The sequence below is a fragment of the Lathyrus oleraceus genome, chromosome 4, assembly GCF_024323335.1.
Source record: "Lathyrus oleraceus cultivar Zhongwan6 chromosome 4, CAAS_Psat_ZW6_1.0, whole genome shotgun sequence".
NCBI classification, from domain to species: domain Eukaryota; kingdom Viridiplantae; phylum Streptophyta; class Magnoliopsida; order Fabales; family Fabaceae; genus Lathyrus; species Lathyrus oleraceus.
Window position 1 is genome coordinate 169,500,737 of NC_066582.1, and position 11,359 is coordinate 169,512,095.

The 11,359-nt window shown below is 36.4% G+C and overlaps 2 protein-coding genes across 3 annotated transcripts; one reads left to right on the top strand and one right to left on the bottom strand.

The window, feature by feature from the left end:
• Window positions 1-312: 312 nt before the first annotated feature.
• LOC127074364 (calcium-transporting ATPase 2, plasma membrane-type) lies at window positions 313-4,706 on the top strand. 2 transcript variants are annotated; one of them, XM_051015674.1, is made up of 7 exons: window positions 315-742; window positions 975-1,029; window positions 1,105-3,047; window positions 3,166-3,324; window positions 3,457-3,628; window positions 3,723-4,021; window positions 4,127-4,706. In XM_051015674.1, exons 1-7 carry the CDS (start codon window positions 566-568, stop codon window positions 4,364-4,366), a joined length of 3,045 nt encoding a protein of 1,014 aa, XP_050871631.1. In that variant the 5' UTR covers window positions 315-565; the 3' UTR covers window positions 4,367-4,706. The 2 variants fall into 2 exon arrangements, with proteins under 2 accessions (XP_050871630.1, XP_050871631.1); XM_051015673.1 differs by having other exon boundaries at window positions 313-742; window positions 975-3,047.
• A 783-nt stretch (window positions 4,707-5,489) lies between these two features.
• LOC127074365 (formin-like protein 6) lies at window positions 5,490-9,996 on the bottom strand. Its single transcript, XM_051015675.1, has 4 exons — window positions 8,479-9,996; window positions 8,142-8,353; window positions 6,905-7,146; window positions 5,490-6,660 (listed from the first exon to the last, which is right to left on the bottom strand). Exons 1-4 carry the CDS (start codon window positions 9,825-9,827, stop codon window positions 5,866-5,868), a joined length of 2,598 nt encoding a protein of 865 aa, XP_050871632.1. The 5' UTR covers window positions 9,828-9,996; the 3' UTR covers window positions 5,490-5,865.
• Between the last annotated feature and the right edge of the window lie 1,363 nt (window positions 9,997-11,359).

Here is an 11,359-nt window from a genome sequence, read left to right on the forward strand (position 1 = left end):
TTAGTTAAATAAACATCTAAAAAAAACTTTAATCATTTATATTTTGAAAAATGGTTTGAATTTGAGCATGCCAAATTGCAAAGATTAACCTATTGTAACCCTTATTCGTGAATAAAAATAAATAAAAGACAAGACAATATTTGACAAATATAATTTATTAAAAAAAAACAAAGTAGGATTAGGCTTCATTGGTTGACCCCGCCCAATTCGTTCATCCCCACTTTTTCCCGAAACAAAAGACCGTTATTTATTCTCAAACCCAACAAAATTTCGGATCCACACTCATTTCCCTCCTCTGCTTCTTCATCTCTTTCCTTTCACTCTAACTACCTAATCCACCAACCAACCAACAATTCTTTTACGACCTCAACACTTCACTCACTCTTTCCCTTTCTCATTACCCAACCAAAAAACTTAACCTTAATAATCATTTCTAACAATGTTACTACTAGTTGATGTTACATTACATTCTTACTTAATATGAATCCTCGTTTTGAAGGAGACTCCGAGATGAATTGATAACACAAATAATAATAATAACAAGGGAGAATTTATCAAAAGTGTGATGGAGAGTTATTTAAATGAGAATTTCGGAGGCGTAAAGTCCAAGAACTCCGACGAAGAGTCTCTCGGAAAATGGAGGAAACTTTGCGGTGTTGTAAAGAATCCCAAAAGGCGCTTTCGTTTCACTGCCAACATCTCCAAACGTTACGAAGCTGCTGCTATGCGCCGCACTAATCAGGTCACCAATATATTTGAGTCTATGTTTTGAATCATATTTAATGCATGTTTGGATACGCGGTGAGAATGACAAAGTCATAGTTGGTACATGCTTGAATCTGCCGATCTCACCGTTAATCCTGACATGCATTAAGTCGGATTTCTTGGTTTCCAAGTTTCTTTAGAATGATAGGTTGTTTGACCTTGTCATGTATGAAATATGGATTCTCAATGGCTTTTTATCCTTAATGCAGGAGAAGCTAAGAGTTGCTGTTTTGGTTTCCAAAGCCGCATTTCAGTTTATTCAAGGCAAGATTCATAAGAGTTATATTTACTATACTAAAGCAATCAATTTGCTTACTCTAATTGATTTTACACCTGCAGGTGTTCAACCAAGCGACTACGTTCTACCTGAGGATGTTAAGGCTGCAGGTTTCCAAATCTGTGCGGAAGAATTGGGATCTATTGTCGAAGGCCACGACGTAAAGAAGCTGAAGTTTCATGGTGGAGTTGATGGCATTGCAGAAAAGCTTTCAACATCGACAACTGAAGGACTTGGTGGCGATTCTGAATCGCGGAATAGAAGACAAGAGCTATTCGGGATCAATAAATTTGCTGAAAGCGAAATGCGAAGCTTCTGGGTTTATGTTTATGAAGCTCTTCAAGACATGACCCTCATGATCCTCGGAGTGTGCGCTGTCGTGTCTCTGATAGTAGGCGTATTGACCGAAGGATGGCCGAAAGGAGCTCATGATGGTCTTGGAATAGTGGCAAGTATCTTACTTGTTGTCTTTGTGACAGCAACAAGTGATTATCGGCAATCGTTACAGTTTAAGGATTTAGACAAGGAGAAGAAAAAGATTTCTATTCAAGTTACGAGAAACAGTTATAGGCAGAAAATGTCGATATACAATTTACTTCCCGGTGATATTGTTCATCTTAACATTGGAGACCAGGTACCTGCAGATGGACTATTTGTTTCAGGATTTTCGGTGTTGATCGATGAATCAAGTTTAACTGGAGAGAGTGAGCCAATAATGGTTACTTCCCAAAATCCGTTTCTTCTCTCAGGAACAAAAGTCCAAGATGGATCATGCACTATGTTGATTACCACTGTTGGGATGAGGACTCAATGGGGTAAATTGATGGCAACTCTTAGTGAAGGCGGAGACGATGAAACACCATTGCAGGTGAAACTTAATGGAGTTGCAACCATAATTGGAAAAATAGGACTAGTCTTTGCAGTGATTACCTTTACAGTTTTGGTTAAAGGACACTTGGGCCGCAAAATCCGCGAAGGAAGATTCTGGAGGTGGTCCGGTGATGATGCAATGGAGATGTTGGAATTCTTTGCTATTGCGGTTACTATTGTTGTCGTTGCGGTTCCGGAGGGTTTACCATTAGCTGTGACATTGAGCCTTGCATTTGCAATGAAGAAGATGATGAATGATAAAGCCTTGGTTAGGCATTTAGCAGCATGTGAAACTATGGGATCAGCCACAACTATATGTAGTGACAAAACCGGTACATTAACAACCAACCGAATGACTGTTGTGAAAACATGCATTTGTATGAATAGCAAAGAAGTGAGCAATCATGATTCTAGTCTTTCGTCTGAACTACCAGACTCCGCGCTAAAACTGCTGCTACAATCGATATTTAATAACACCGGAGGTGAGGTTGTGTATAACAAAAAAGGAAAACGCGAGATATTAGGGACGCCGACCGAATCAGCAATATTGGAATTTGGTTTGTCACAAGGTGGTGATTCTAAGGCTGAGAGAAAAGCTTGCAAAATTATTAAAGTTGAGCCATTCAACTCGGAGAAGAAAAGAATGGGAGTAGTTGTGGAGCTACCTGATGGAAGTCTAAGAGCTCACTGCAAAGGTGCTTCTGAAATAATTCTAGCTGCTTGTGACAAAGTTATGGATTCAAACGGCGAAGTTGTCGGGCTTGATATAGAATCAAGTAATTACCTTAACAATATTATTAACCAGTTTGCTAATGAGGCACTTAGAACTCTTTGTCTTGCCTATATGGAATTGGAAAACGGGTTTGCTGCGGATGATCCTATTCCTTCTTCTGGCTACACTTGTATTGGAATTGTTGGTATCAAAGATCCGGTTCGCCCTGGTGTTAAGGAGTCTGTCGCAGTGTGTCGTTCGGCTGGAATAGTGGTGAGAATGGTTACAGGAGACAATATTAACACTGCAAAGGCTATAGCCAGGGAATGTGGAATTTTAACAGATGATGGCATAGCTATTGAAGGTCCTGACTTCAGAGAGAAGACTCAAGAGGAGTTGTTTGAACTTATTCCCAAAATTCAGGTGCTTCATATTTTCTATATGCATAACAATATCTCTGATTGATACTGTTTCCGTTTCTGAATTCAGCTATGGTTGGTTTGTTGATGCTTTCGATAACTCAGAGTATATTTTGTTTTAGGTTATGGCTAGATCATCACCTTTAGACAAACATACATTGGTGAGACAGCTGCGTACAACATTCGGCGAAGTTGTAGCGGTAACTGGTGATGGAACAAATGATGCTCCGGCACTTCATGAAGCCGACATCGGACTTGCAATGGGAATTGCTGGAACTGAGGTGAGTGAAATGCAATGCAATGCAATGCAATGCAAAGGCTCATATAAATCATGTAGCTTAGTCCTTAAGGCATTCTTGAAAACCATGAACTGCGGAACATAGAGTTCTGCTAATTTTATAATTTATATGCAGGTTGCTAAAGAAAGTGCAGATGTTATAATTCTTGATGATAATTTCTCCACAATAGTGACAGTGGCGAGATGGGGACGTTCGGTTTACATCAATATCCAGAAATTCGTACAGTTTCAGCTTACTGTAAACGTGGTTGCATTACTTGTGAACTTCTCATCTGCCTGCATGACAGGTTAGAAAATTAGCCTAACAAGATGTGACAATGTGTTTATATAATTAAAAAGAATTGATTTTTTCTTTATCATGTGTATTTGATTGATCTTCAGGAAGTGCACCACTCACAGCAGTTCAACTTTTGTGGGTGAATATGATAATGGACACTTTGGGAGCACTCGCACTTGCAACTGAACCTCCAACCGACGATTTGATGAAGCGTGAACCGGTGGGAAGGAAAGGTGATTTCATCAGTAGTGTCATGTGGAGAAATATCTTAGGACAAGCATTGTATCAGTTTGTGGTGATTTGGTTTCTTCAGTCAGTAGGAAAATGGGTCTTTTTTCTTAGGGGCCCCAATGCTGATATAGTCTTAAACACACTCATTTTCAACACATTTGTCTTCTGTCAGGTTAAAAAACTTTCTGAATTCACATAATCAATTTACTACAAGTCGAATATCGATTTGTTTATAAATCATGTGTTACGATTCATAATCAGATTCGATTTTCCACAGGTTTTCAATGAGATAAACTCTCGCGAGATGGAGGAAATAGATGTTTTTAAGGGAATATGGGATAATCACGTGTTTGTAGCGGTCATAAGTGCAACTGTAATCTTCCAAATCATAATAGTTGAGTACCTGGGAACCTTTGCAAATACAACACCTCTATCTCTGGTACAATGGATCTTTTGCTTAGGGGTCGGATATATGGGCTTGCCAATCGCAATTCACTTAAAGCAGATACAAGTCTGAACCTTGGAAGCATCCATGTATCTATTTTTCAAAAAGAAGTTTAATGTTAACTGTGGTTACAGTGCTTTGAAGTTCCATACTATTCTTTGTACATTCACTGACAGAAGCTTTCTTGGGTTGGAACCAGAAGTTGAGCAGGAAAGTAGAAATTATGATAGTCAGATATATAAGTTACTATCAAATCATCACTTAAATCAATTTATATTAAATATATTTGCTTACTTTTCAAGCTCAGTAGAATGGTAGACTGAGAAAAGATAAGAATTTTTTATTGTTGTCATTTGTCATTTGTTAGATTCAAAATGAGTTTGTACAAGTATGCTTCCACGTTTGTAGTACTTTTCAATGTAACAATTTTGTTTCTTCATGAATAGAAAATCAAATTTGTGTAATAAAATTGTCATTTCTAGTAGACTCAAATATGATTTTCGTCTTGACAAATATAGGTAGTTCTGCTTTTAGTCCTTGGCTCCATGCAAAATGGAAGCATAATAAAATTGTTTTATTTATGATTGTGCCCAAAAAACAAAAACCAGATAATGAACTGCCAAGAAAACTCACTATAAATTTAGCTGTAATAAGATTTCACCTATCTGCAGAAGTTGATGTTGCATCAAAAGTTACCATGAATATCGTGCAGCCAAAGCAATAACAAATGGCCTGTGATCCATCAAATTAACATCTACATAACCCTATATTCTATTAAAATTACAAATTAAATCGCCAAAAATCGCCATCTTTCAAGGTAGCCACTAGATGTAAAAAAAGAATTGAAATATGTCAGTGTCCCTGAGTTAAAAGGACTTAGTTACATTACATGGATGTGCTTCTGTTCCTTCAAAAGATACTGGTCAAAGCATGTCACTTACAAATAAGCTATAGAGAACTTGAATCCAAGTTTTTCCCATGTCCGATACCAAGAATACAACTTTTTACAAATTAGCAAAAACAAAAAATAAGCTACATGAAGAGCAAGAAGTGAGTTATTTGCATAAACCGTATATAACCACCAATTACATGAGAGGGAGGGAATTGTTCTATTATTATGTCTATAGTAATCCAATATCAATTATGAATTAATTACCCAATTTGAAGTTATTTATACTCCTAAAGTCAGCACGCATAAAGGAATATTGCAGCAAAACTGCTATTTATTATTGAGTCAAAAAATACATAAATAAAAAAACATTCTGTAATATTAAAATGTGTGGGACTCTAATCTAATAAGAATCTCTCTTAACTAGCATATGCCAATGTAAAAAATGTGTCAGAGCTTGTTCTCTTCCCCACCATCCATGTAAGTGTTTAATGTTCAATCTTGATGAAAGCTGTCCTCCTGTACTATTACCAATGGAATGGTATTCTCTATCTTGTTATTGGGAGAAAACCTGTTTATACACCTAAGGACCTAATGATGGAAAAGGGGAAATTAAATTTGGGAAAACATTATTGTCATTGATTTGCTTTGAGAAACTATTGTCTCTTTCATATTCACAATACTAGGGTGATAAACTTTCCTCATCTGAACTTGTATCTTGTCTTGCACGGTACCTGTTGAGAACAGGTAACGATGCACTTGCGGCTATCCTAAACGATCTGGATGAATTGCTTGCAGTTTTATCCTGCATCTTTCCCACTTCTTTGCAAACTTGATCCAAAATATTTAGGAAGTCTCTTACAATCATAAAAATTCTGAAAGGGTGGGCTTCTTCCTTTGTTGTATCCCCATGAAAGTATTCTGTAACTTCTTTCACAAGGAATAAGGCCCTAATCTCATCAGCTTTGATCCTTAATATTTTCTCTTCGGCATCTTTCATAAATATCTCTGTTGAGTTAAAGAAGTTCCCTTGCATATCTGGTTTTACATATTGCAAAATCAATCTCACTTTATCAAGCCCCATTTCAAGCTTTATGACATAGCTGCTTAAGACATCTGAGTCCATTCCTGCTGCCTTTTTTACATTACCAAAGTCTCTACTCAATCCAGCCACAACCTGTAATCCTTTCTTTTTGAACTCATCTTCGTTGAACTGGGAATTTGTTTGGTTTTGAACATTCTCATTTGCAGATTCGCCACCTGTACCTTCAGATCTAATAATTTCTTGAACAACAAAATGGAGCAATGTAGTCTTTCCATCAGTTCCTTTTATATCTGCAAGTTTCAGGAGTGTATCTAGTTTGAAAGATTTAGCATCACCGCGATTGGTTCCAACATTCATTCTGTTTCCTGTCCTGAGAACAGCTTCAAGGAGTTTGAGGAATAACCGGCTGTTCTTTAGTTCCTCACTTGCTGCCTGAGATATACTAACAGCTAGTTGATTAGTTTAATAATGAAGTGCATGTTTGGATTATCAGTGGAATTGTCAGGACCGCAGCAAGTCATCAGAATTTTAGCAAAAGTTAAATTATGGAGCTTCTACAAAATCATAGCGTCAGCATGACAAACTCACCGCCCATCCAAACATACGGAAAGAAAATGTAGTTAAAAGAAAAAGATCAAAGATAACAAGGGATAGATATAAAGCTGGCTACACACACCTCCAAGGTTTGAAAGGACTTCTTAAGGTAGTTAACTTCTGTTTCAAAATTAGCTCTGTATAGCATGGCTTCAACTCTTTTAAAAGCTAAAGGGACATCAAGCACTGCTTTAAGAAATCTTTCTGCAGGCCCAAGTTTTGAAAGGTCACCATCATAATGTTTTAGTTTTATTTCCTCCTCCTTCGTTGGAGCCATCTTCACTAGAGTTTCCAATAACTCAGCACCCAAACCTTCAGGATTCCCTGTGTCATTCCATAAAAGCAAAACCATAAACAAAGTTTGCAATAAACTAGTACATCTATCTGTATTATTTACTAAACAACACCCAAGTTGGATGGCCAATTTGTTGAGATAGAAAGGATAAAGGAACAATGACACATAAGCAAAAGAAAGATACTAAAAGAATAATCACATGCTTAAGGAATAAACGAAGGAATATATGAGGGCTAAATTGTTAAAGGAAGTAACAAACATAGTAAAATGATCAGTCTTAATCACGTGCCAGTCATGAATCACAAAAGTACAGCTTTTAGAGCAAGCTTGAACGTTAAAGCAAAAAAGGTAATAGGGTTCATTATGATGGCAAGGAAAGTATCAAGTTTAATAAAAATAACAGGAAAAAAGTAGAAGAAAAATAGAGTTTGACAATAATTAATGAACATGACATGCTTTATGTTTGATCATTGTTCAATACTTCTAGAGAATGTTAACTAAAGGAAAAAAAACTCAAGTTCAAGATTGAAAAGAAATAAAGTTTGAAAAGAGTTTATAAATAGTGACACATCTATATATAGTCTCCAATGTTTTATCAGCTTCATTGGAATCTCAAAGAACCTAGTTTTTCATATATATATATATATATATATATATATATATATATATATATATATATATATCCCCTAAAACAACCTAATGATAAACAATGGACGTTGTTGTTTGGCGGAATCACATAGGATGATTGTGGTTTTGATTAACACTTTCAAACTCAATATTCCCGGTACTCCAAACTCACCATCAATTTAACATGAACATTTCCATTTGGCAGAATCACATAGTACCATAGGAGTCTAGGATAAAACACTTCGTTCTTAAGTAAGCTAAGCACTCATTTTCAAAAGGATTCATTATGTTTAAACTGCTACCCTAGAGTTCTATACATCAAAATAGAGCACTTTGACATTAAAGTCTAAAGTCTATATATTGAGAAATATAGTAAAGAATAATGAAATAAACTTACCATCTAAAAGAGCTTCGGAAACCTCATCTCTTGTGACATTCAATGCCCTGAGTAGTATAGCTATGTTTTGGGATTTCTTTGGATCTAACACCCTATTCTCTTGTTCAACCGAGGCAAAAACTGGTTTCCTGTTAATAGAGACTTCTTTAGGTTTAGGTGCAGAATTCAATGAATTACAACCAAACAGAGTCTCCATCATGTCCTCGTTTAACCTGCATTACCATAAACAAATAATGATGTATTAATTAGTACTAGTAATTCACAATCTATAAACTAAATATCCCTCAAACCTATAGTACAGTATAGTACTATATAGTATGTTAATTAATTAACTTACTGAAATGAGCTCGATTTTAATTGGTCCCATACAGTAGCACGATCTGAAGTAGCACGTACTTTATCCCAATGCAGAGGTTTCAACTTAGGTTTTCCTTCCTCCATTTCAATTTCATCATCTTCCTTGAAAACTTTTTTGACACTCAAACTGTTACCAGATGCAGAATCCTCTCCATGACTTCGTGGCTGAGTCCATTGATACCGTGAAGCAGAAGAAGAGGATGTACTAACTACCGGCGACTTAAAATTTCTCGGCGGCGGAGGTGGTGGAGGTGGAGGAGGTAAACTGAGTGAATCCCTTAAGTCGTTTGAATGAAGATGCGTCAAATTAGGCGCTGGTGGAGGCGATGAGAATTTCGGTCTTCTAGAAGGACCACCTAACGTCGCTTCTTTCTCAACTTGCTTAATGGAAGGTATCATCGCGTGTCTGATATCCGGTGAAGAACCTGATAATCGAGATTTCGGTGAAGTTCTCTTGGAAAAAGGAACCACCGGAGAAACCGAAACCGGCGCGGTAGGGCTTCCGTTTGCAAGAGAACTTTGACGCGAAACCGGCGTATAATAGCTTTCTTCACGGCTGAGATTATGAGAAGAAGACTCCTGCCGCGAATGGAACTCCAACTCCGTCTCGCGGCTTTCATCGTTATCCGAAGAAGATGACGAGGACACCGCCGGTGGCGAGTGACTATCCACGACGAGAGACTTCGTAAGAGGCGGCAACGGATGTAACTCGGGACTCGGCCGGTAACGGCTACCGATAGTATTAATCTTGTGAGGGTTAGCTACACCTACCGACGTTCCGTTTGGTTCCACAACAGTTCCAATGTAGAGGAAACTTGAAGGTTGTTGTGGAGCCATCGTGGAATCTTCTAGAACTCCTTGAGAATTCTCACCGACGAGTTTCATTTTATCCGATTCCGAAGAAGGTTTAGTTCTCTGCTTATACAAGAAGAAAGCGACTACAGAGAACATCACAAATAACGAAAATGCAACGGAAACCGCAATCGCAACTTTCTTAGCCGGCTCTGTAGGTTTCGTCGCCGTCGGATTTGCAATTGTAGCGTTGTAGGACGATGACGGTACATTCTGGTTGTTTTCCACCGGAGGCGGTGGTGTTCCTGCTGGAAACTCATTGAAAAATGGAATGTCAGGGGAGGAGGGAGTTGTATCCGGAGGCGGAGGAGGATAGAGCTCCGGCGGCGGAGCAGAACTCACCGGAAACAAAAACGGTTGGTGTAGGTTCCTTCTGTTAGGAAGCGGTTTTAATGTTGTTAGAGAAAATGATGATAATAATATGATGAAAAAGAAGTTGAGATGATAATAATAATAATAATAAGTTCTGAAATTCATGGTGAGCTATTTTTTCTCTACTCTTCTCTATTTGCATTTCATGGTTCTTTGTTTCCTTTTGTTCCTCACACTCCAAAAAGAGAGGGAGGAAATTTCCTGATTCCTTTACTGTTCTACACTGCACTCATAGATAACTTTTCTGAACACAAGCAACTCATTGGTTTATTTATTTTTTCTTTTTATTTATTTATTTCTTAGCATTAAATATCAATAATAAGTACTACTAAAATGGATGGATATGGATAGATAGTGACACCTCCTCTGCATCGTTTTTTTAACTCAATGTAATAATGTATCTATAATTCACAACCAAAATTACATAATTGAAGAAATAATATTCCCTTTGGTTGGTAACGAGGGCAAGGCACAAACAAAGTCTATCTTTTATGATGCCTTAAATACCACTGGCCATTTTGCTACTTTATCTTTTCTTAGCTGAGTAATTAATTATAGAGGTTGTAGGAAAATGAATAAATAGAGATGATAATAATAATACTAGTAGAGGGAAGAAATAAACAAAGATCGTGTAGGAATTAGTTAGAAGCGTGCCTGCCATATATGGCGAATTCAAAAACGAGCAAGAGAACATGCAAAATGTGTACTCAATAAGTGTGAATTGCGTTTTATGTTTTGCATGTTTGGCATATTAGTCAAGTGGACGGTGTGATATTGATGGCGATCCTTAATCACACGATTGCAACATATTACCTACTTAGGGTATGGAAAAATGAAGGTGTTACTCAATAAGGGTGTGATAAAAAATCTTGATAATATATGGAAAAATGTTAGAATTTGTGTTCAATGTTTTGAGAATAATAGAATTGCTATGAGGAAAAGGATGAGGCGTCAATGTATCTTCATTTATTATTTCATTATTCATTGTATATAAAAGGATAAGGAAGTAATAAAATAGAAAACTAACTTAATAGATAATCAGTGCAAAAACTGAATTTATAGATTACATGTTAAAATGGGTTGGAGTGACAAATATAACATCCCCGGCTATATTACTCGTGGTCGTTACTAAAATAATCTAATTATCATATTCACTACAATACTTTGCGATTAGTATATTTAACAAAATGTTTCATGTTTTTTAAATTTTTTAACACCTACTCAATATAAAAAAGTATTACACATATATTCAATCAAAAATCAAAATACTTTAAAGTACTAAATTATATGTCAATTTTACTTGCTTTAAAAATATCAATTTTAAACTACATTAAAAAATCAACATTTTGAACACTTGTTATTAGGCATGGCAATGAGGCAGAATGGAGATGATTTTTATCTCCCCAAAATCAAATTTGAATATCCAAATAATTCATATTTTTCGCCTCGATCTCCAACGGAAATGAGAAAATAAAACTCAAATCCGTTCCACACGGATTCATATTAGGTTCAGGTATCTCTGTTCCCATCCATTTAGTAAAATAATTTTTTTAATAAAATATTTATTTTCCCAAAATCAAATTAAAATGTAAATAATAAAATAAAACAATTTAAAAAAATTTCATACATATATTTTA

Coding starts and splice junctions, on each gene's coding strand:
- LOC127074364 (XM_051015673.1), top strand. CDS start 566: ATGGAGAGTTATTTAAATGAGAATTTCGGAGGCGTAAAGTCCAAGAAC. Junction 3,629..3,722: donor CTCATCTGCCTGCATGACAG/GTTAGAAAATTA, acceptor ATTGATCTTCAG/GAAGTGCACCACTCACAGCA. Junction 4,022..4,126: donor ACACATTTGTCTTCTGTCAG/GTTAAAAAACTT, acceptor GATTTTCCACAG/GTTTTCAATGAGATAAACTC.
- LOC127074365 (XM_051015675.1), bottom strand. CDS start 9,827: ATGAATTTCAGAACTTATTATTATTATTATTATCATCTCAACTTCTTT. Junction 8,354..8,478: donor TTAAAATCGAGCTCATTTCA/GTAAGTTAATTA, acceptor ATGGTAATGCAG/GTTAAACGAGGACATGATGG. Junction 7,147..8,141: donor TTCCGAAGCTCTTTTAGATG/GTAAGTTTATTT, acceptor GGAATGACACAG/GGAATCCTGAAGGTTTGGGT.